General features: G+C 39.9%; 1 protein-coding gene across 1 annotated transcript; it reads left to right on the forward strand.

Annotated features, from left to right (window-relative positions):
- The first annotated feature begins 232 nt into the window (after positions 1–232).
- On the forward strand, positions 233–22,875 carry ano6 (anoctamin 6). The gene is made up of 20 exons (XM_031726507.2): positions 233–509; positions 10,001–10,071; positions 10,382–10,510; positions 13,164–13,229; positions 13,309–13,596; positions 15,273–15,386; positions 15,489–15,604; positions 15,701–15,835; positions 15,930–16,032; positions 16,228–16,288; positions 16,448–16,593; positions 16,734–16,811; positions 18,644–18,872; positions 18,957–19,126; positions 19,210–19,307; positions 19,775–19,905; positions 20,054–20,259; positions 20,522–20,721; positions 22,283–22,388; positions 22,483–22,875. Exons 1-20 carry the CDS (start codon positions 431–433, stop codon positions 22,654–22,656), a joined length of 2,700 nt encoding a protein of 899 aa, XP_031582367.1. The 5' UTR covers positions 233–430; the 3' UTR covers positions 22,657–22,875.
- Positions 22,876–24,829: the final 1,954 nt, after the last annotated feature.

Raw genomic sequence — 24,829 nt, forward strand, 5'->3', positions numbered from 1 at the left:
ACATTTTTTTTTTTTTAAAGAAAGTTGTTTAACTGATAGAAGATTTTCTCTTAAACTGAATGTGAATTATATCAACAAGTATCTGGTCAAGGCCTGGAGAGCTGAGGTCCATGCGCAGAATTATTAATTTTGAAAATGTTGGTGGGCATAAACCAGAAGAAAGCTACGCAGCGTCAGATAACCGACTTTTATTTGAACACTCTCCTCCTCCTCCCCCGCCCCCCTCCAGCCCCACCCGTTTCACACGTACAAGTCACTGCATAAAAACTTTACTGATCCAACGCTGTGAACTGAACCAAGAATGCGCGGAGGCTGTGCCTTGAAATCACAGTGAGAACCAGCACGCTAGTTGGTTTCTGGTTGTATAGTTTGTTTGTTTTTTTAAACTTTTTGTTTGTGAAGTGATGACACTGGAGCTGTCGGCAGGACTATGAGCGACCACGACATCCTCGAGATGGAGTCCGACATGGAGGGGGATATAGAGCTGGGCATGATAGAGGAGGAAGTTGGTGAGAGAACATGGTCTTTTGCAACAGTTGTCTGCATGCTATTCCGGAGCGCGGACTCGGTCTGGGTTTTATCCTCGTGATGCTGTGGGTCCTTATCGAGGCAGCTGTCGATATTCTCAGGCCACGTTATCTCCGGGAACCACCTACTCATCCTTTGCTACTCTGTAGTGGAGAAATTATTACTATTGTAACTCCTTTAAACAAAGTCCCCTTTCTCTTATGTATTCTGCACTCCGGTATAGTTAAGATATTTACTTTTTACTCTATAATGTGGTAGTCCCATTATGGCGCAAATACAGTGTTGCTCAAGGATAGATGACGGTGTGCAGTGTTACAGATTGATCAGGAATGGGCATGTGCGGAGAGACAATTGCGCACCAGTGGAGGTGTGGTGCACAATACAGAAATATCCTAGAACCTAAGATTACAAATGACTATAGTTTCTCGGTATTCCTAGATAACACAGAAACACACCTTTCAGCGAGCTTTTGTTGTTTGGATTTTTCACGTTCCTGACTCTGCAAACCGAAACAATAACTCCGCTGCTGAACAGAATGTCTCCTGGGCTGGTCTTCATCTCTGTACCCAGAGTTGATTCTGCTGCAGTGTTTCTATGAAATCTATATCATGTCTGTCTCATCTAAAGTGACACAGACCTGTCGATGAGATGTTTTTTTTCTCCCTTTGTTCACTGATGTCTTAGATAATAGATCATAAGATCATAAAATAGATCATAAAGAGCATCTCACTGTAAAGGCACTCTAGTCTAATGGAGGCTTCGTTTCATTAGAATCATTTACAGGACTGTGGTGGTCAGTGCATTCACCAACAAAGTAGTCTTAATGAACGTCAAATGTAAAATGGTCACACTGGCTGTGGTTGAGGTAGTGTCAGTCACTTTGGCTTCTTACCCAGCTTTCTTTTTTGTGCTTCAGTAAACCTGACGTTTGATCTCAGTCCAGGCTTGACACAGTTGCTGAAGGTGTGCACTGGATGTACCTGTTTTACTGAACCGATCAAACAAAGATGAGAAAATCTGGTTTAAGCACTTTTCATGAAAACCAATAATTAGTTATTTATTTATTTATTTTGTGTGTAAAGCATACAGCCACATTCGTGTCCTGACTTGTAATAGAGCTGGTGCTCGATTCTTATCTGTTGTGAACCCCCCCCTGAGCTCGATGCAGAAAGGCAACTCCTGCCATTTTGTAAGAGACTTTTTTTCTAACCATCTACGGCCTTCAAAATTATTATTATGTACGCTTTAAGGTCACGTAACTAAGCACCACAAAGTTTCTTTCTTTTAAGGAATAATCCCTTTTCCTCTCATTGTTACGTGTGCCTTCTTTTTCTTTTTTCTTTTTTGTATACTGATGTGTCGGATGTACTCTGAGGAAGGAAGTAGCCTGCGACTGGGTTAGTGGTTTCTGACAAAATAAAAGATTTCAGTGGCATGCTTTTCAAATGACTCACACTTTCTGAATCAGTTATGGTTGCAGTGGTCCTGTAACAGTGTTTGTGTTCGGTGACTGACGATTTCAGATGAATGTGTATCTGCCTGAACTGCTTAAAACCCGGGCTGTATGTTATATCACTGCACTAACCGACTTTGTGGGATGACTTTGTAGTACAGAAGTCAGACCGTGAGCCTGCTTGAAGACTTTCAAAGGAGAAATTGTTGATTTTAAGAGCAGTGATTCTTCCTCACGCTCCCTCAGCATGTTACTATGGCCTGTGTTATGAAAACAACATCTGTCTCCAGTTAGTTTTCTTTTCCGCTTTATATGGAAACACTGCAAGACTTCCCATATTAGATTTTTAGGTCATCTGTTTTTTCGAAATAAGGGACAAAAGATTTATGATGCAAATGAGAGAGGCTGCAGTGTTATTTTAATGTGTATTTTCTTGTTTTGACGTAGTCTGTGGTGAGAATGTATGTATGTTGAGCAGCGGAATTTCTATTTTGTATGAGGGGATTTATAGAACAATTGTGGTGAGTAGGAAGTTTTGTGCAAGCAATAAATCAGCGAGAGAGTGTTATGTTTAAGGAAGTGAAAAGCAGTCTGTGGTGCTTCAGTGAGCACTGCAGAGCTGGAGCATTAGCTATAACTCAGTGGAAAACAAAGGTTAAAGAAAAGTGGGTCAGTAGTCCTTAAGAATGCTGTAGACTGGTGGGGAATAAAAAGCTGGAATTAAATATGGAATGAAGCTCAGTTGAGTTATTTTGTAGGCAAAACAAACAAGAGTTCACTGATTTCATTAAAAATGAACCTAGGTTGTTTTCTACAGCATCTGAAAAAGTGGTTGGGTGGAGTATGTGAGCTGTTTCTGGGCTCTAAAGTGGGGAATGCCAGAAAAAACGTACAAGAATAACTGCTCTTTCAGCCGACTGATGCATATTTCCATCAACAATAAGCTCCTATAAGCAGATACCTTCTTAATATAATATATGGGATCTTACCTTTTGCTTTGTTTACCTTAGGTGACTAAACCATTTGTACTGTAGGACCTTAACTCAGTGTAACTATACGTTACTGTACTGTACTTGACTATACAGAACTGTTATAATCAGTAGTATATGCATAAACATATATGTACAACTATTAGAGAGCATAATTTAACTAGTTTATGGGCTAAACTGATATTTTAGACACATTTAGTTTAAAGGGCACACATGCTTTTCCTTATTCTCTGGCACATTTTTGCTGTACTATGAGAGATAGTCACATTAAACATGGCCAAAAGTCTCATAAAATTAGGTCAGCATATGTGCATCCAGTCCCTATGAGTCAAAAGCTTAGGGCACACACTTTTATTCTGTTTTTTATGTTTGTTTAATTCTACTTTAAGGGGAATCCCCTCACACAGTCCTGGCTGTCCCCACCCACCTGTTGGTCGAAGATAACTTAAAGGGACGAGACCCAAAACGGCCTGTTTCAGACACTGGAGTGACAGAGAGTTCGGATATAGAGATATATGAGGACCATTCTGAACTGTAAATCATAAAGCGCTACTCTGCTAAAGTTGTAAATGAACATCAGCCCTTTCATAACAGGTTTATGACCATATGACAACGCTGTAAAAGAGCTTTCTGTCCATATTTGTCATTGCCTTCACAACTGCGCCCTCCCATGATTTTATCTTGTGGAACTCCAATGAAATCAAAATCTCCTCGCAGACATATAAACACCCGTCTCTGTTTTTGTGTGCATGCCCCAGCAGGCATACAGGCACACTCATCCTCTCTGTCGTGGCTGACAAAGATATGCATTAGGACAAACATGAGATGCAGGTCAAACTGCAAATAAAAGACTAAAAGAGAAATAGTAGCAGCATAACTTTTGTGCTATAAATGCAACTGAAATTAGTACATTCTCTGTACAAGTCTGTTCTGGAAAAAAAAAGCTACAATATAAAATCTATATAATCTGCTAGTAATGCATCTTCTGCAGTACGTAGTTTGCATCCACTTAATCATGGACATTTGGATGTTTGGCTGGACATGGATAATTTCAGGCTTTCAGTGAATTATCTGACTGAAATGATTTTACAGCATACATATTTAATGGCTTTAAAAAAAAACAAGAACTGGTTACACATGATGAAAATTACACATATATATATTTGACTACACTTCTTGGCATATTTGCTAGAATTCATTTAAAATTGTTGGTTTCATGGCATGTATCCAGCCTTTAAGCATAGCCCACAAATTTTCAATAGGTTTGAGGCTATGGGAAGCTTGATGTTAGCCTGCTTTATCCATTTCAAACAGGCTACTGCATTTGTTTGGAGTCATTATCCTGTTGGAACACCCAATTGTTTCAATAATCCAGCCACAGATTTGAGGTGAAGTTAAAGAATTTGGGGGTAGTCCTCCTTTTTCATTGTTCCATCCACTTTTTGTAATGCACCAGTACCGCTGGCAGCATAACAGCCCCCAGAGCATGTTCAGTGTTCTTAGGTTTGAAAGCCTCACCTTTACTCTTCCAAGCACACCTGTTGTCATTGCTGTCATGGCTATACAACTTTTCCCCTTCTGACCATAAAACCTTTCGCCAGAAGTAATCTGGTTTATGTGGGCAGCTGCAAATTTCAGTTGACCTTGAACCTCCTCTCAGTCAACGGCAGTGCAAAACAGACTTTACTGTGGAGTTCCAGCAGTTTCCAGTTCAAAGCAGTGTTTAGCCTTGGTGGTTTGTATGTTCTCCTGAAAATCCTAACAAATTTTTTTTTCATCTGAGGGCAACAGTTTGGGTCTTATTCCAGAACTTGACAAAGTGGTGACACATCTCAATAACTTGTACTTACGTCTAACAATTGTTTGAACTGATGATCTTGGAATCTGCAATTAATTGGAAATGTCTTTCCAAAGTTGTGACAATGACAGTTTTCCTCCTTAGTGTCAAGGCTAGTGAGTTAAACTCAGAGCGCAGGTTTATTGCTGGGAAAACTCTTCATAGAAATAACATCACTAACAAACTCAAATCACAAGCCCCATCATAACAAGCCTGAACAATGTTTGCTGGATCTCAATCAGAATGTCAGGTCTGCAGTCTGAGTGGCTGTCTTGCAAGCTGGCCAGTGATGAGCTCGAGTCTGAGCACACCACAGATCTTAGTGGTGTCGTTTCCTCAATCCACTGGACTGCTAACAATATGGAAACCATTTCACCTGTGTATACTGACAAATCGTCACTGATCCTTTTCCCCACCTTGATATTAAATTCAGGAACTATAAAGGCTACCCCACTTTGGTTGGCTGTATTCTTTGATGCATCTGTGTAGATTTTGACATAACTATAATACTGATTAATATATTCCTGCACTGTATGCGAATTTAAAATAAAACCCCTCTCCTTGGTCTTTTTCTTTAACAATGTGAAATCTACTACTGCGTCAGGGAGCATCCATGGTGATATTGTAGGCAACGGTACTGTTTGACTTATGTTTACCTTGTCCAGATTAAGTTCAGCTGCTTTCTGTCCCACTGTCCACCCAAAGCTTTTCAATTGCATTTTCTCTTTTTCCCAGCATGGTTGGAAAACAGTTTTCGTTGGATGATCGTGACCATGTCCTTGTAAACTTGCCCAGGAATTCAATGTCAGTTGCTCTCTTCTTATTTGTAATGGCATTTCCCCCATTTCAACCTGTAGTGCTGCTGCAGATGTTGTTTTGAATGCACCTGAGCAAAGTCTTAACGCTTGATATTGGATACTATCCAACTTATGAAGACTTGTTCTGGCAGCAGAATTATATACTTTACACCCATAATCCAATACTGACCTAATCTACCCAGTATATATAGCTTTTAAAGATTTCCTATCAGCCCCCCAGTCAATTCCCACTAAGCACCTCATTACATTCAACACTTTCTTGCACCTGTCTATTATTTTCTGAATATGTATAGTCCATGTCACCCTTTCATCAAACCACAACCCCAAAAATTTAAATTGTTTTACCCTTTCCAATTCCCATCCATATAATCTGACCCTGACGTCAACCCCACCTCTCTTTCTTGTAAAAACCATCAACTTAGTCTTATCAACTGAGAATTTAAACCCCCATTTATACGACCACTGTTCTATTTCTGCAATCGTCCCCTGTACTTTCTTCACCAAAAAGTCTAACCGTCGAACATTCGACCATTTATACCCATTTCCCTCATTTTTATTAATAGACCTTCCCTCCACATCATATCATACGCTTTCTCTATATCAAAAAAGACCGCCAGCACACTCTCCTTATTCACTTGTGCCGTCCTTATCTCATGTTCTAAACATAAAGCTGGATCCATCGTTCCCCTCCCTCTTCTAAAACCACTCTGATACTGAGCCAAATATCCTTTCTTTTCTACATAGAACACTAATCTTTCATTTATCATTCTCTCCATTATTTTGCAGATGTTGGATGTTAATGCTATTGGTCTGTAGTTTCCTGGTTTCGTATCGTCTTTCCCTGGTTTACGTATTGGCATTATCACTGCCTCCTTCCAGCTTTGTGGCAACTTCCCTCCCTCCCAAACTCTATTATACAGTTCTAATAAAATGTCTTTAGCCGAGTCGCTCAAGTGACTTATCATCGTGTAACAAATCTGATCCTTTCCAGGTGCTGAAAGGTTAAATTTCCTAAGTGCCCGGTTCAATTCAGTCTTTGTAAACGGCATATTCAATGAAACATTTGTGTCGTCAACTTGCTGCAGTATCTCCCTGTTCTCTGCTAGTGTAATTTCTCTTCCCCTTTGACCTTCTTCACTAATATTACTTGAGCTATGGATTTTAACAAAAGTTTTTGCCATCATATCTGCCTTGTCTTCTTCTTTCACCGCTGTGACTTCCCCTTCACTCAATACTGGATACCCACATTTCCTTGTAATGCCATTCATCCTTCTGATCATTGATCACACCTTACCAATATCTGTCTCTCTCCCCACAGAACTACAAAAGCTCCTCCAACTGTCCCTCTTTGCAGTTTTAATGGTTCTTCTTACAATAGCTTGTGATTTTTTATATTCAACGAAATTCTGATAATTATGATTCCTTTTTAACACCCTAAAAGCTTTATTCCTGCACCTAATCGCTTCATCACATTCCTTTGTCCACCGGGGTACAATCTTCCTGTTCTTGCCTCTCGTCAGCTTTATAGTCTGGTTCGCCGCTACCAGAAGTGCACCACACACAGATGAATTTAGATCATCAACAATAACATTCATATCAATTTGCTGCATCTCCATATCACTAACTTGTTCAAACGTCTCCCAATCTGCAGATCCAAAACACCATTTGTGCACACCTCCTGTATCATACCTCTCCACATTCATTGCTATCTCATTCTGTACCGGATAATGGTCACTCCCCACTGTTGTCTCTTTAATTACCTGCCATGAACAAATACCCGCCAAAGAATCTGACACCAATGTAAGATCAAGTGATGATTCTGTCCCATCCCTACTGTTGACCCTTGTACTGCTTCCATCATTTAGGCAAACCAAGTTTTTAACTTCCATTAATTCTTCAATTACTGCTCCATTTTGATCATTGAACCCTCCCCATAATGTGCTATGAGTATTGAAATCCCCACACCAAATTACTTTCCCCCCTAAGTGCCCCCCAAGTTCTTCTATTACTTCCAGTGACAGTCTTTTACATGGGTTATAAAAGTTTACTACCTTTATGCTTCCAGTTTTTGACCAAGTTTCAGCTACAATATACTCCAGGTGTGAACCTTCTCCCACCACTCTATACTGAACTCCTTGTTTGACAAATATAACACACCCTCCACCTCTGCCCTCCCTTCTATCCCTCCGAATACCCTCATACCCTTTAATAACAAAATCCAAATTTGGACTGAGCCAAGTTTCCTGAATACAGATAACATGTGGTTTCTCAATAAATCCCTTAAATTCTTGACCATTTCTTATTAAACTTCTAGCATTCCACTGTATAACTATCAGACTGTCCTCTCTCCTGGTCCTCCTGCCTTCTCATCTCCCCCCAGTCTCTTATGAACTTGCTCCCAGGAAATAGCTTTTACACCAAAAAATTTCTCAGCCCCTCTAACAATTATTTTAATCTTCTCTGTTTTGTGTTTAACTTGGTCTGTACAATTTATTGCATATGCAAGGAACAAAATCATCCTCTCCACTGTGATTGCTGGAGGGGTTTCATCAATCTGTTGTCGGTCAACCTTTGAAAGTTGTTGAACCGGTCCTTTCCCATCTGTTGCCTTTTTCACTTTCTTGACCGCTTCTGCATAACTTATGTTTTGTACTGCTTTAACTTGCTCTATTTCCACAGCTGCCCTCCTAACTGCACATCCCCCATATGTCACCCTGTGTTGCCCATCACAGTTACAACCTTTATCCTGTACACTGTCACATGCATCATACCTGTGTTCACCCCCACACTTTGGGGACCTCTGTTTCCCCTTGCACACCGCTGCGACGTGTCCATACCTCTGGCATTTGTAACACCTGAGGGGAGGGGGAACGTACGGCCGTACAGGAAAACTCATGCACCCTATTTTAACTCTTCCAGGAAGTACCGGTTCTTGGAACTCCAGCATTACAGTCACACTGTCAACTCTTTCCCCATCAACCGTTCTCATCAGTCTTTTGATCCCACTGACCTCACTGCCAGAAATACTACGTCTAATTTTTTCTAAATCTTCCTCTATTGGAATGTCCGTGATTACCCCTCGCACCACTTTAGACTCCCCCAACACCTTCCTCTCTCTCACTGCCTTTCTGCAGATGCTCTCAGTAAGTAACACTTTATTTTTCTGTTCTTCCGTCTTAACGATTATCAACAAATTCCCATCTCTAAGTACTTTGGCTAACATTACCTCTCCAAACTTCTTTCTCAGCTCTCTTGACAAAACTATCGGGCTAAGTTGCACCCCTTCATCCTCCGGCCTAAATTTCAATATTATTTTAAACTCTTCTCTGACAATCCTTTTCCGGATAACACTCCCATCATCCGAACTATTCCCCTCCAAACTTCGTTTGCTGCCCTGAGTTCCTATGACACTTTGATCCTCCCTACCTCTTCTCCCTCTCCTTGCCCCTTTCCCACTAACCGGTGTCCAATCTCCTAAATCCATGTCATCATCGTCATCTACCTGAGTTGCCATTCCAGTCCAGTCACACACCAGTTTATGCCAACCGCCAAAATCCGTAATCCAATCCGCAAATCAGAGTCAAAACCAAGCCTTCTCCAAAGTTCAAAATCAGTGCCGCTCCTTGCTTCGACCCCCTCGACTGCAGCTCCCTAGCCAGCGCTCAACGCTAGCCACAAAAAATGACAACAATCCTGCAGTAGCTACGAGGCGGACAGACGCTCAAGGAACACAGCTGGGACAAATCAGACATAATGAGATGAGGGAAAGCAAAACTAGATACACTGGCATAGGAGACAGACTATCAAAATAAAACAGGAAATACGCCATGTACGCACAGACACGGACTCAGAGAGATACGGTACAGAGGGAACATAAGGACCGAGATGACTAGACAGGAGACGTGGGACCAGGACAGGTACAGAGACACAGACTTGATACTGAACAGAGGGAACACGGAGTACAGGGACAGGAATGACATGAGACACGACCGACAGGGGAACGAGAATAAGCACGAGGGCAGAATTAAACCTAAGAACTAGAAATCACAAAGCCAGAAGAACTAAAGCTCTAGTAATACAAAACAGAAACCAAACCCCTAATAGTCATGAACCACGATGAAATCAAAAATGAAAAAACTAAATTCAAAACACTTGGCCACTGACCCAGGACTGTGACATTTAGATTTTCAGAATTCCTTCAATTTTCCTGTTGTTTTAAGTATTGGTCCAAGAAGCCCCATATTTCCTGATATTCATGCCCATGATAAGTTTATGCAAACGTCTGTCCAAAACTGTATGTCTGGTTTTTTTTTCATGTTTGCATTTGCATTCCTATTTATATATGCAATCTTCTTCTTTCTTTCTTTCTTTGCAGTATACCCAGAGGAGTTTTTACCAACTTATCACTCTATCAAAGAAGGAGGAAATGTAATTAAAGCACAAGAGGTGAGTCAACAGACAATGAAGTAACATTAAACCCCTAACATAATATTATGAGCTTTACTGAAACTTAGTGGGTCGGACTGTGTGGTGAGAGAGGGGGAGGGAGAGGAGAGCAGGGCGTTACAGTGTTTGTTGACCTACGTTACACGTTGAATAGGCAGGTCCAGGTCAGCGTTAACATTGTTTCTGCTGCGACTGTCTCCAAGCTGGACATTTACTTGTGATTATGTTCAACAAGTATGACACTATGGAGGAAGAGGAGTATGAGTTTCATCCTGTAGATTTACCCACTGAGCCTTGTTTTTCCCCTCAGGTAGAGTTTAATGACAAACCAGACTCCCTGTTCTTCAATGATGGTGTAAGGAGGATTGACTTTGTCCTGGCGTATGAAGATGAGGACAAGAAGGAGTATGAGAAGAGGCATGTCTTCCAGAGACGCAAGGTAAGCTTGTTTTTCTTTTAACCTTATTGAGCATTTTAGTAAAACGCACCATGCCATTAAATCCAAAGGTACTGGGTGTACTGTAAACGGTGCTAAGTGGAGTAAATAGTGCATAGCAGAGAGATGACATTATAGTAATAAAAAGTTTAATTTGCATAGTTCTTTGTAAAACACGGTGGTTTCTGGTATGTATGTGGCAGCCTGGATATACGGGTCTTTATATCCCATTAATAAAATGATAAAATCAATTTTAAATTTCACTGGAAGCTGATGAAGGGAAGCAAGAATAGAGGTGACGTGTGAGTGCGGGCAAGCCTAGCTGTTATGTCAGTGTGATTACTGACCTTCAAGAAGCTGTCAGGGTGAAAAAGAATTGCAAGGAGCAATGGAGGACATTTAAAGTTATCCAACTGTTAATGGTAATGTTAAGGTTGTCATCGTCAACATAGTAATATATGAGATGCCTTTAAAGCCCTTAAGTAGATGGCCAGGAGAGTAGCAGATATAAGACAGAGTTGGACCAAAGTGCTTCTAGTGAGAATATTTAGCTATTAATGATATTCTGAAGTGTGTGTCAGAATATAATGAAAACCATTTAAGAAAAGTGATGCCAACCTAGTTCAACAACCTGTCATATAAGACCGGTGTGATCAGTGGTGCTAAAGGCTCGGGGACTGCAAACAGCCTGCTATGCCAGCATTCAGAATCCATAGAGTGTAGTTATGATGTTAGATTTAGAGCGTTAGTATTGACATTTTATCTCTGAGCGTCTATTCTTTTCACCAGTGACTCTCTGGTTCGATTCCCAATGGGTTTTATCTGAATGCTTTCATTTTAAAATTAAGATCTGACTGCATTTTATTTATCCCAATGAGTTATATAACGACATTCTTCTAATAGAATAATCTAACATCATAACGTATACACAGAGTGCATACATGTGAATGTATATAGCCAAAATTTTCTCAGTGTTTGATTTATTACTCATACAAATGGCAGAGTCTGTTTCTTATTTGTAAATGGAGTTTTTGTTTGCACTTGGATTAGTCTGTCAGTCTGTGGCTTCATATTATTCCCCTTTGTCTGTAAATATTCATTATCCAGGATATGAAGCATTAGATTCTGACTGTGAGGTGCTGCTCCTGGCTAAATTCCTTGAGAGAGCAAATGAAGAGCATCATTTTTTCAATTAGATGCTCAAAGTTCACCATCAGAACAGATCTGTTTGGTCATGAGTAATTTTTAATTTATGTTTTTAGATTTTGTGGTGCAAAAATGTTAAACCACCACAACTCTTCCTGGTCTGGTTTCTGTTATTAGTATTAGACTGAAGGATGAACTGACATATCCAGGCTTGTTTGTCCTCTTTCACAACAGGTTTACAATCAGGTTTGTATATAATATAATGCTTGGAAATGAATATGTCGTTGTTAGAAAAGAAGTGCCACATGTTTTCCACTTGATTGAGATGAGAGCTGTGAATACAGGCAGTGGGTGTATACAGCTGCAACCCAGCTCCACGTCCGTAAAAGCTGATCAGCCAGTTTTACTGAGTTCCTTGGAAAAGATTTGCCTATAAAATTATTGGAAGTATCACAGTCCTGTCCTGCTTTCCTCTCTATTCGTTAATGTTACGTTTGTTTCTTAGTTTGACTGTTTATTCTTGATTGACTCGTTCCTGAATATCTTGAGTCTTAGGTCTGTGTTTCCGTTAATGCTGATTTCAGTTACTATTCTGCTTTAGGTTATTTGGTTTAGTCTCGAGTTTTTGTTTTTTTTAGCATTTCCGTCCTGTGTCAGGTTCAGATGTCAGGGTCATTGTCTCTGTATTTAGTTGCTTCCTCTTTCATTTTGATAGTCTTGTCACTTGCACTTTATGTTTAGTTCTACTTCCCTTGTTTCCACTTGCTACATTACTCCTTGCATTTATTGTCTCCCTTTAACATTTGTCTAATCAACCCCTTTAGCTCTGTAGCAGCTTACTGGGAGCTTTCCTGTTTGGAATCTGTAGCATATCTTGATATCTTCCCTATTTTGATCCCTTGTTTAGCACATGACAGGAAATCAAATTTCATAAGTCTGTTAGAACTGAGGAAACATTATGTTCATAAAAAATCCAGCAAGCGGAGAGTCTCTAGAAGTCACTCCCTTAACTTTGTTGTTCCAGAGCATAACTTTGGTCAAACACAGGTTGCTTAACCTTATTCTGCTCTGACTGCTGGGAAGGCGTGGTTCTTTCACATGTTGTTGGTTAAATGGAATTATTGTGATTGTCTATATACATCGCATGCAATTGTGGTATTTCCTGTTTCTCAATGAGTAATCTTTCTGCTAACAATGTTAGCAGTAACAAAGACTAAAGCTATTTTTAGCTATGCTTCGTTAACAGTTCCTTGAAAGTGTCCATGAGGTGCTGAATGTGACAATTTAGCGATCCCAAATTATTCACCAAATGAGCACACCAAAGACAGAGCGCAGTTCCTGCACCAGGAGAGCAACATGATGCAGTATTACAGTATTATATCGAGTTTTTAGTACATCTTTTTGAATAATAAATAAATAAATCAGTCAACTAAAGGGGCCATGAAAGTATCTGCTGTATCCAGCGATTAATTTGCATTGGATATTTATTTTTTATTGTCTTATTCTTTAGAGACGGCGAGAATTCTTTGAGGACAACCTGATGAAGATGGGCATGGAGTTGGAGGCCACACAATCTGTAAGTGGATGTCCTTGCCTGTAAGTTACTGTTTCTGTCCCCATCTCTTACTTTAACTGAATTCTCTCTTTGTTTGCAGGTTTTAGATGAAAAACTCGTGTTTTTGAAAGTTCACATGCCATGGGATGTGCTGTGCACCTATGCCGAGGTCCTGCATATCAAGCTTCCCATACAGTCCAATGACATGTCGGCCCGCCCCTCCCCGTGGCGCTTTTTCTCCTGCATCACCAAGCACTTCTATCCCGATGAGAAACTGATCAGTAAGGAGTCCGAGTTCTTCACCGCCCCCTTTGAGAAGAATCGACAAGATCTCTTCTGTATCAAGGACAAAGATCACTTCTTCACTCCATCGATGAGGAGCAGGATGGTAGGTTGTTCCATGTAGCTGCCATAAGTTCAGGCTGCCTACAGCTCTCCCTACACATAAATATCTCAATGGATTTATGGATTTCATGTTAAAATTATTAAGTCAGGGTTCACAGACAGCCTTAAAATGTCTTAATTTTAAAGGAACTATATTTGAAATAATAGTCATCTTAAAATGTCCTATTTTACTAGTGAGAGGTGTCAAACTTCATCAGATTAATGTGTATACCAGGCATTTGGGGGTGGGGGGTTCCTAACCGTTTTTATGTAACTTTTTCCATGAATTTGTGGTTTAAGTCTTATGTACAACATATTACGTATACTTTCATAAATCGCACATTAAAATAGTGGAGAAAAAGTTAGCAGGACTGGAAAATGCAAGTTTGGACCAAGAACAAAAACTTTTATGCTCCTAGGTGAATGATCTAAGAATGGTTTGCTGTCATAACAATTTATTTTGAAGTGGTATGTAAGGAAACAGGTGGAAGAGACTCCGGAGAGGTGGAGGTACGCACCGGATACAAGAGGGATGAATATCAGTAGAGCTAAGACTGAATACATGTGCGACTGAGAAAGTCTTAAGAGTGCAGATATTAAATGTACATGAATTTAAATACCTGGGTCCAAGCATCCAAGGCAACAGGCAGTGCACAAGGCAAGTGAAGAAGAGGGTCAGGGGTGATTTGTGACAGAAGCACAGTTTGAGAACTATGGCACTTCCAAAAATACAGGAGGTGGAGTTGGAGGTAACAGAGTTAAAGATGTTCAGATTTTCATTGGAGTGACCAGAATGGTCAGGATTAGAAATGAGTACTCGAATAGAATTGAACAGTTTGGAGACAAAACTAGAGTGGAAGATGGTTTCTGCATTTGGAGGGATAGTGGACATATTGTACAAAGTTGAAGATGGAGCTAGGAGGAAAAGAGCAAACCATAGAGAAGAAGGACATGCAGAGGGTTTGTGTGACAGAGGAGGATGTTGGAGTAGAGGTGGAGGAAGGTGATCTGCTCTGGTGACCAGTGAAAGGAAATTTAATTCAATTAAACTGAATTTATATTGCACCAAATCACAACACCTGAGGGTGCTTTATATTGTAAGGTAAAGACCCTACAATAATACAGAGAAACCCCAACAATCAGATGACCCCCTTTGAGCAAGCACTTGACGACAGTGGGACTGAAGAACTCCCTTTTAATTGGAAGAAACCTCCAAGCTCAAGGAGGAGGAGTCATCTGCTGGTTGGGGGTTAGAGGAGGGAGAAAGGACAAAAGACACACACTGTGGAAGAGAGCCAGAGATAAACAATAACTAATGATTGAATGCAAAGAGGTCAATTAAATTAGGTCAGAGGCACAGGCTGCTCTGTTAAATCCAGTTTTTTTCCCAACTGCAGTACGGAAAGAACTGCATGCAACTGGACAATTCCTCATTAGTTTATTTTTCCAAAGTGATGATTCCAAACTTAGAACACTTGAGACACTCATTTAAATAAAATAACATATATCCATTGTTAGAAATTATATAATTATCTTATAGTTTTTTATTTGATTTGAAAAAGTCAAGAACTCCTTTTAGATTGACAGAGATTGTTGTCTATGAAGAAAAAAGTCATTGACAAACTGAATGCATTATAAAATAGTAGAATAATAACTTTTTGACTCTTTTTCTTTTCTTAGGCGTATTACATCCTGAGCCGAGCCCCCTATGAAATACGAGGAAACATAAAGAAGTTTGGCATCACCAAACTGCTGGACGGTGGAGTTTACAAAGCGGCCTATCCCATCCACGATGTAAGTCATAACATTTTCTGCTTTATTTTGCATACAGCGTATTGTCTTGTTTAGCAGAGCTGTACTATGATATGTTAATGGCTTCACTGCTCGTCATGGCAGTGTCGGTTCAATGTCAAGTCCCAAGAACCAGAGTGTCCCAATGAAAGATACCTGCTCTATGAAGAATGGGCTCATCCCAAAAGCTTCTACAAGATGCAACCGCTTGACCTCATACGGTAAATTTTTTTTCTGTGCATAAAAAATGGTCTTCTCAGTTTGTTCAAGAAAAATTAGTAGTAATTATTAATGACTCTAATTATGTTTATTGACAGGCACTACTATGGTGAGAAGATTGGCATCTACTTTGCCTGGTTGGGTTTCTACACGAGAATGCTCACTTGGGCTGCTGTTGTTGGGATCGGCTGTTTCATCTACGGGTACTATACCCGGGACACCAGCACCTGGAGGTACTACAAACAATTTATTTCTGTTTAATGATTTTAAATATTTTTTTTAAAAATTCTCTTTAATGGTCTGTCTTGTGTCTTTGAAATGCTGCAGCAAAGAAGTGTGCGACCCTGATATTGGGGGAAAAATAGTCATGTGTCCACAGTGTGACACGTGCCAATACTGGACATTAAACAGCACCTGTAACACTTCGAAAGTGAGTTCTGTTTTATTGTATTTGAATGCATCTTTACTTGTCTTTAATGTTGCTCAGTATACTTTGCAACACAGCGCTCACCTCACAGTAGGTAGTACTGTTGCCAGATTTGCATAGTGAAATGTGTGGCTGCTGTTTTACTTTGTGACACAGCTGCAGCTGCCGTTGAAATTTAATCTCTTTCTCTTTTTTTAGAATCTTTGCATATTTGATAACTTTGGAACGTTAGTGTTTGCAGTTTTCATGTCAGTCTGGGGTAAGTTTGATACAGTTTCTACCAGATTTTAGCTTCTGTTATTATGTTTGCTTTAGCATCATCTTTGGTATTATTAGTAGAACACCCTATTTATATTGCGCTTCCTTCTCTTATAACTGCCTGGCTTGTTGTTTCCTGTGTTTGTTTCGCTTTGTGCAGTGACTTTGTTCCTAGAGTTCTGGAAGCGCTACCAGGCAGAGCTGGAGTACGAGTGGGACACTGTGGAGTTCCTGGAACAGGAAGAGCCACCTCGCCCAGAATATGAAGCCAAATGTATCCATGAGAGGAAAAACCCCATTACAGGGGTAAATCCCACATATTTTTTCTCCAGCTAATCTCAGCTTGAGTTTTGATTTTCTCCGTTTACATTGCATCAGTGAGTTTCACCTCTTCAAATATTCTTGTTGAGGTTCATAATTTCATTTTATTTATGTCTGCTATTTAGGTGAAGGAAAACGTGCCATACACAGCCTGTGGACGATGTGTCCGTGTGTCGATAGGAATGACAACAGTCATATTCTGGGTGAGTCATGAATTAAATGTCTTTTTTGTGTCTATTTTGGAAACACTTTTTTTTTTTTTTACAAAGAAGAAGAAATACACAACAGGAATAGTAAGAACAATATATAAACTCCTTTTAAGGTATACCCTTCTTTTAATTTTATTATTTTACATAACAGCATGGCATGAAAAACATCTAATCCTTAGAAGGCCTTAAAATGATTATTATTTATTTAACAGAAAGTAAGCCAAACAAAGAAACAGTGTTTGAAAAACTATGTACAACCCTATTGTTTCTATAGGAATTAAGAGGTCAAATATATAGCCAGGTGCTGCTAGTTAAATGCACTATTAACTGCTCATTAGCTATTAGTTGTTTGGAGAAAACCAAACACAGCATTTCAACACAAACACCACATACCAACTGTGAAGCATGGCGGTGGATGGGTGATGATTTGGGCTTGTTTTGCAACCACAGGACCAAAGAATCAAGGTGTCGCAATGTCCCAGACAAAGTCTGACCTCAACTTCATTGAAATGCAGTGGTAGGAGTTGAACAGAACAGTAAACAAGCAAATGTCCGCATATCTCAATGAAATGAAGCAATGTTGTAAAGAAGAGCAGGCCAAAATTCTTCCACAGTGCTGTGAGACACTGATAAAGTCACAAAGAAAAAAAATAATTATTGTAGTGAAAGTTTGTTCTACAAACCAATTTATTTTGTTCTAATATTCAATTCAATTCAATTTTATTTATATAGCGCCAAATCACAACAACAGTCGCCTCAAGGCGCTTTATATTGTACAGTAGATCGTACAATAATAGATACAGAGAAAACCCAACAATCATATGACCCCCTATGAGGGGGAAGGAAAAACTCCCTTTTAACAGGAAGAAACCTCCGGCAGAACCAGGCTCAGGGAAGGGCGGCCATCTGCTGCGACCGGTTGGGGTGAGAGAAGGAAAACAGGATAAAGACATGCTGTGGAAGAGAGACAGAGATTAATAACAGATATGATTCGATGCAGAGAGGTCTATTAACACATAGTGAGTGAGAAAGGTGACTGGAAAGGAAAAACTCAATGCATCATGGGAATCCCCCGGCAGCCTACGTCTATTGCAGCATAACTAAGGGAGGATTCAGGGTCACCTGGTCCAGCCCTAACTATATGCTTTAGCAAAAAGGAAAGTTTTAAGCCTAATCTTAAAAGTAGAGATAGTGTCTGTCTCCCGAATCCAAACTGGAAGCTGGTTCCACAGAAGAGGGGCCTGAAAACTGAAGGCTCTGCCTCCCATTCTACTTTTAAATACTCTAGGAACAACAAGTAGGCCTGCAGAGCGAGAGCGGCGGTGCTCTAATAGGGTGATATGGTACTACAAGGTCATTAAGATAAGATGGGGCCTGATTATTTAAGACCTTGTATGTGAGGAGCAGGATTTTGAATTCAACCCTGGATTTAACAGGAAGCCAATGAAGGGGAAAACAGGAGAAATATGCTCTTTCTAGTCCCTGTCAGTACTCTTGCTGCAGCAAGATATGTACGGAACTATTTCACTTACTACTTCCTTTTTACAATAATTATATACTATTATTTATATAATGTGGTTTCAGTTCACAAAAAAACACATTTTGCTTTAAAATAAAATGTCCATTTTAACCAATGTAATATTCAGCAGGAAGTATTGATCTATAAAAGTAGTTAGGGTACATGGAACAGTTTCCTCTTTGACTTCACATGTTTTCAAGCATCCTGTTATTCCAGCTGTCTTTCCCCACATCTCTTGACTATCAGAAAGAATTTGTAATAATTTTGTTTTGTTTATTTATTTATTTTTACTGATTTTGTCCTTTAGATAATGTTGATCCTGGCATCTGTTGTGGCCATCACTGTATACCGCCTGGCTGTCTTCTTTACTTTTTCTCGTGAACTGAGGCATACAAACTTGACAATTGCTGAGCCAATAAAGGAGTATGTGACACCTCAGATGGCCACTTCTGTCACAGCATCACTGATTAGCTTTGTTGTAATCATGATCCTCAATACTCTATATGAGCGGGTCGCCATCTGGATCACAGACTTCGGTGAGTTAAACATCCAACTGTACTCTCTTTCCTCAATGGAAAATAACCTAATCCACGGTCCTTTCATATCCGACACAATAACAGAGCTTCCACGAACCAAGACGGACTATGAGAACAGCTTGACTCTGAAGATGTTCCTCTTTCAATTTGTCAACTATTACTCCTCGTGTTTCTACATCGCCTTTGCAAAGGGGAAAGCAGTTGGCTATCCAGGAAAGCCTGTTTATCTTTTGGGAAAATACAGAAATGAGGAGGTACTATTAGTCCATAAAGTTTTTACATAGCCAAGTAAATAGCTAGATATCCATGGCTCTCAATGTGTGTCTTCGATTTGCAGTGTGATCCGGGTGGTTGTTTGATCGAGCTGACGACTCAGCTGGCAATCATCATGGGTGGAAAAGCCATCTGGAACAACATCCAAGAGGTCTTGATACCGTAAGGACTCGGAATCTACGACCTGTTTTTGTTGAGATGAGGTTGAACGCTAACTAGCCATCTTTTAAAAAGCTGTCCTTTTACTGTATACATACATTTGCTTGAAAAGTGAATGGACCCACTTTTTCCTCAACAATTCTCCGAACTTTTCAATTAAATCCAGCCCATTTGAGCTGATGTGGTCTATATGTCAACTACATTTTTATCTATTATGTATTTTAAGCTTGAACTAAAAAGTCAACCATTTGGACAGCTGATAAACCTCTAATGAACAGAAAATTGCTAACTGGGATGAGCATCTCTTTAAATTTAGACAAAGGGATGTCTTTTCAAAGGTCGAGACTTCACAGAAAGATTTAGCTCAGTAAACACAATAAGTCGCTTACAACAGTATTCAAATCGACTAGATAAATAGGCAACAATACTTACTTACTGTTACTTTACGCCATCTCTTTCATCCTTTCAAGGTGGTTGAAGAATTTAATTTATCGCCGCTGCGCCCGTGTGACAACGGAGAAAGTGATTCCTCGCTGGGAGCAGGACTACCAGCTCCAACCCAGCTCAAAATTAGGACTGTTCTATGAATACCTTGAGATGGGTGAGATGGCAATACATTATTGGCACTTTGTCTGTTATATTTGCAGCTGCAAGTAAGATGCTGTTGTTGATAACAGAACCTGAATATACAGAATAATCGATTATTTTATTAATACCTGGTGCACTGGGAAACCTCTTGTTCCTTACAGTCATCCAATTTGGCTTTGTGACCCTGTTTGTGGCCTCCTTCCCTCTGGCTCCGGCCCTGGCGCTGCTCAACAATATAATAGAAATTCGGGTTGATGCTTGGAAACTCACCACTCAGTTTCGCCGTGCTGTGCCAGAGAAGGCACAGCACATAGGAGCCTGGCAGCCCATTCTTCAAGGCATCACTATCCTGGCTGTGGTAACAAATGTAAGCTGATAATTACACCCAGGCACTAGTTTTTTTTAACTCATTTTACAGGCGATTACAGTCTCAGCCCTTCAGTTTAGTTAACTACTATAACTGAACCACAGTTATTAACTGCAGGCTCAAAATGACTATATGTTTGTCAAAAACTAAGAAAAACGTTGTACCGTGTGCAAAAAGAAAAGTCTCACATTTTAACTTTTACAACCAGCTTTCTGCTTTTTCTGCATTAACTTTGTGCCCTGATGTTTGTTTGTTTCAACAGGCCATGATCATTGCTTTCACGTCGGACATGATCCCACGGCTGGTCTACTACTGGTCTTTCTCAGTGTACCCCTACGGAAATAATACTGAAAACACCATGAAGGGCTACATCAACAGCTCGCTGTCGGTATTCAGTACCAACGATTTTGACACAGTTGATGATGACTATATCCACACGCCTCCCAACCTAACCACTTGCAGGTACAAAGACTGAATCATCTCTGTGTGTTGTGTTCAATTTTCATTTAAAATTAGCTTCCACACTTTCTAGACAGTGCGAGGTGGACTGGAAGGGCAAGGGCTTAAACTTTTTGTTTGTTAGTCCATTTTGACATAAGAACATCACACAGCAGATTTGATCAACTCCACTATGAAGGTGCATTATAGGATTTAGATCTGGTAACTGTGGAGGCCATTTGAGTACAGTTTTTTTTCTGTCATTTTTAGGCTTGAGATTGCTTGAGCTTTGTGACAGGGTTAGTTATGATGAGAAGAGACCACAGCAACAATATTTGGGTAAGATGTAACATTTAAATGACGCTCTGTGTCCCAAGAAGATATTTCCCACATCGTTACACCACCAGCACCCTAAACTGACCAAAAGGCAGGATGGAGCAATACCTTCATGTTGTTTACGCTCAATTATAATCGTACCCTCCAAATGTTGCTGCAGAAATGGAGACTCATCAGACCAGGAAATGTTTTTCCAATATCGTTAGTTTGTGCACAGTAAAGCAGTCTGACTGGTCACCTCTGACATCAAAGGTGCTTTTTTCCCCAGAGACCTCCAGCTCACTGAATATTTTATTTTCTTCACACAATCTTCTAAACTAGCTAGAGATGGTTGTGTGGGGAAATCCCAGTAGATCAGCAGTTTCTGACCATCCCATTGGGCACCAAACACCATATCCCACTCAAAGCCACTTAAATTAGCGTTCTTCTCCATCCTGATGTTCACTTTGAACTTCAGCAGGGAGTTTTGATATTGTGTATATGCCTAAATACAGTAAGTTACTGCCAGGTTATTGGCTGATCAGATATTTACCTTAATTAGGAGTCCAAAAATATGTACTTAATGAAGTGGCCAGTGAGCGTATTTGAATGTATGTAACTTGGGAAAAAAAGGTTTCAATTAAGTGAGTTGACTGTGAGTTTTTATTTAACCTTAGTTAGATCATATATGCATAAACATGCAGAAACCTATGCACACATATGTGTTTATGTTTAAATGCAAGTAAATAGCAAACAGTCCCTGCAAGTACGTGCAAGGCAACCTGATTTAATCACAGTTATAAGATTTACTGAAAAGAAGTTTTATCTGTAGCCTTGAAAAATGCAAGGAGAATGACTAAGCTGAGGGAGGGAGTAAAGACTAAGGACGAGAGGAATGCAGACCAAAGCTATTTTGGTATTAGGCATGGGGGCAGGGTTTGGTTTCAGCAGGGCAAAGACGGAGTCCAGATCAGAGCCGAGGAATGGACCAAGGAATGCTGGAGGTTGACGAGACGGGCTTTACCAGCATGTGAACACAAATGAGCTACAAAACTTTCCAGAAACGGCTGGAAAACTGTTGAGCTCGAACCAAAGAGTGGAGAAGGATGAAGAGCAGCTGTGGCCTGACTTCCACTCCTAAAATCAAGCACAGACAAATTATATTCTGCAGTCATAAAAAAAAAAAGATTAAAGCTGAGAAATGCAGAAACAAATGTGTGGCAAATCAGTGCGGGTTTGACGAAAACTACTAAAAACTTTTCTCTTACAGGTATCGAGATTATCGGTTTCCCCCCGGGCACCCCAAACAGTACGAATACAACATGTTCTACTGGCATGTGATCGCTGCCAAAATGGCTTTTATAATTGTTGTAGAGGTGAGTATAAACCAAATCAACAGATCATGTCAGAAAAAGATCATTTAACAACATGCCAATGGAGGTGTCGTCTTCTTTGTGTGTGTCTTCGCAGCACATCGTTTATTTTACCAAGTTCATCCTGGCCTACATAATCCCTGACGTCCCGTATGCTGTTAAAGAACAAATCAAACGGGAAAAATACCTGACCCAGGTGATCCTCCACGAGACCAACCTGAAGCTGGTGTCCAAACGTTTAAAGGCAACTGAAACTGAAACTGAAAGCTGAGCATTTACAAAAGAGGGACTTGGAGGTGGATGAAAACGGATTGGACACAAAAGCAGAACCTTTTAAGTGTGTCACAAGAAGAGTGTTCTTTCTCTGTATTCAATTCAATTTTATTTATACAGCACCAAATCACAACAACAGTCACCTCAAGCGGCTTTATATTGTAATGTAGACCCTATAATAATAATAATAATATCCATCCATCCATCCATCCATCTTCATCCGCTTTATCCGAGGCCGGGTCGCGGGGGCAGTAGCCTAAGCAGGGAAGCCCAGACCTCCCTCTCCCCAGCCACCTCCTCCAGCTTATCCGGGGGAACACCAAGGCGCTCCCAGGCCAGCCGAGAGATGTAATCTCTCCAGCGTGTCGTGGGTCTGCCCCGGGGCCTCCTCCCGGTGGGACATGCCCGGAACACCTCACCCAGGAGGCGCCCAGGAGGCATCCTTGTCAGATGCCCGAACCACCTCAACTGGCTCCTTTCGATAATAATAATAATACAATAATATTATGATTACCAAGTTAAGAAAGCATGAACTGCCTGACAGGAAACACCATCCTTGAGGAGCTGCAGGACAGCGAACGGAAAAAACAGAAAAACCACTGATGTGTAGTCTTCCCTAACCACTATTTTCTTGCCCTGGACTGCCTTGATGTGTTTGCTGGTGAAAACGCACTTTAAGAGTCTTGTTTTTCTAGTGAAATAAATGTAGCTGTCCCTTCAAATATAAAGATAACATCACAGGTGGAAAAGACAACAGCAAAATGCCAAATATGAACTTTTGACTCAAGAAATGTGAATTGTAATTTTTTTTTTTAAATTACAAAAAACCACAAATCCATCTTGATGTTAAAGACCAAAAACACAAATACTAAAATCAAGAAAAATGTAACATTTAGCACATAGGTTATTTTTTTATTTTTTTTTAAATTTTAAACTAAATGACATGTTGTATGTTTTATGCATTGACTTTTGCAACCGGATTTATTCAAAAGGGGGAAAAAAGGCAGGTAAGAACGTCAAATCAGTGCTTTCAACTGTGAATCTTTCGTTTTTTTTCCTTCTTTCAGCTCTTTCACATATTTTTCATGGCTGTTACAGAGATGACCTTTCAAGTCATAGCAAAGGATACATTAAGCATTTTTTAGTTATGCTATTCTTTTTGCTTGTTTTGGGTATATCAGACTGGAGCAGTTTTCACTTTAGCATCTCACTCTGTCAACCTTCCTCCACGTGGGTGTTCACAGCTTTCACACACATTTAATAATCATCAATATTGCAAAATGCAGATTTGCACCACTTTTGAATGCAGTGTTGGTATAATGCTTTTGTCACCTCTGTTAAAGAGGTCGATCTAAGAACTCACAATGTTGCACGGCATAAATGTGCAGAAGATTTTCCCCTTTAAACTTTACATGTGTTTTTGTGTGAGGTGGGGGTTCTAGTAAGGAGATAAATCAACAAGTTTTGTATATAAAAAATATGTTGAAATGGGGAAAACATAATATATCCTGTGAAAAAACTTTGGTGAATATAAGTCTTGTGTATGACCACTGCACTTCATTTTTTATTCTGAAATGATTGTTCAGCCCTTTTTATGTTATCCCGTGTCAGTCATGAAAGTACCTCTTTTAATCGACCTTGTCCTGAACGTAAGTATAATCACCAGTAACAGTATCATATATCAATATCTTTATTGTCTTGTTGTTTTATACGGTCATTAAATTGTTTTTATATATATCTATAAAAAGCATATTTCGTGTTCAGACATTAAAACTTTTAGGTTTTGTACCTTTCATTTAGCCCTCATCTCTGATACGGATACAAGTGTAGTGCTCACATTAGTAAAATTAAACACAGCCATTATACTCTAAATCACAACAGAAAGGCAAACACTCAGCAAAAACGTCTCAGTGATACTTAGCAGGAGCATCTACCTTAAAACGCCTCACAGCACTGTCTAAATTATCCTTAATTTTAATGGTCACCTGACCAAATAAACTCTATAACCAGCAGGGATGTCAAACATAAGGCCAGGGGGCTTGAACTGGCCTGCAAAGACAATCCAGCCTACTAGACGGCTTTGAAAAATGTTAAGAATTTTTACTACTTTTTCATTTAAGTTTTACAGTTTTCCCTACTGATAAATAGCTCCCACGTGGCCATTCGTATTA

Source organism: Oreochromis aureus, linkage group 17 (assembly GCF_013358895.1).
Source record: "Oreochromis aureus strain Israel breed Guangdong linkage group 17, ZZ_aureus, whole genome shotgun sequence".
NCBI classification, from domain to species: domain Eukaryota; kingdom Metazoa; phylum Chordata; class Actinopteri; order Cichliformes; family Cichlidae; genus Oreochromis; species Oreochromis aureus.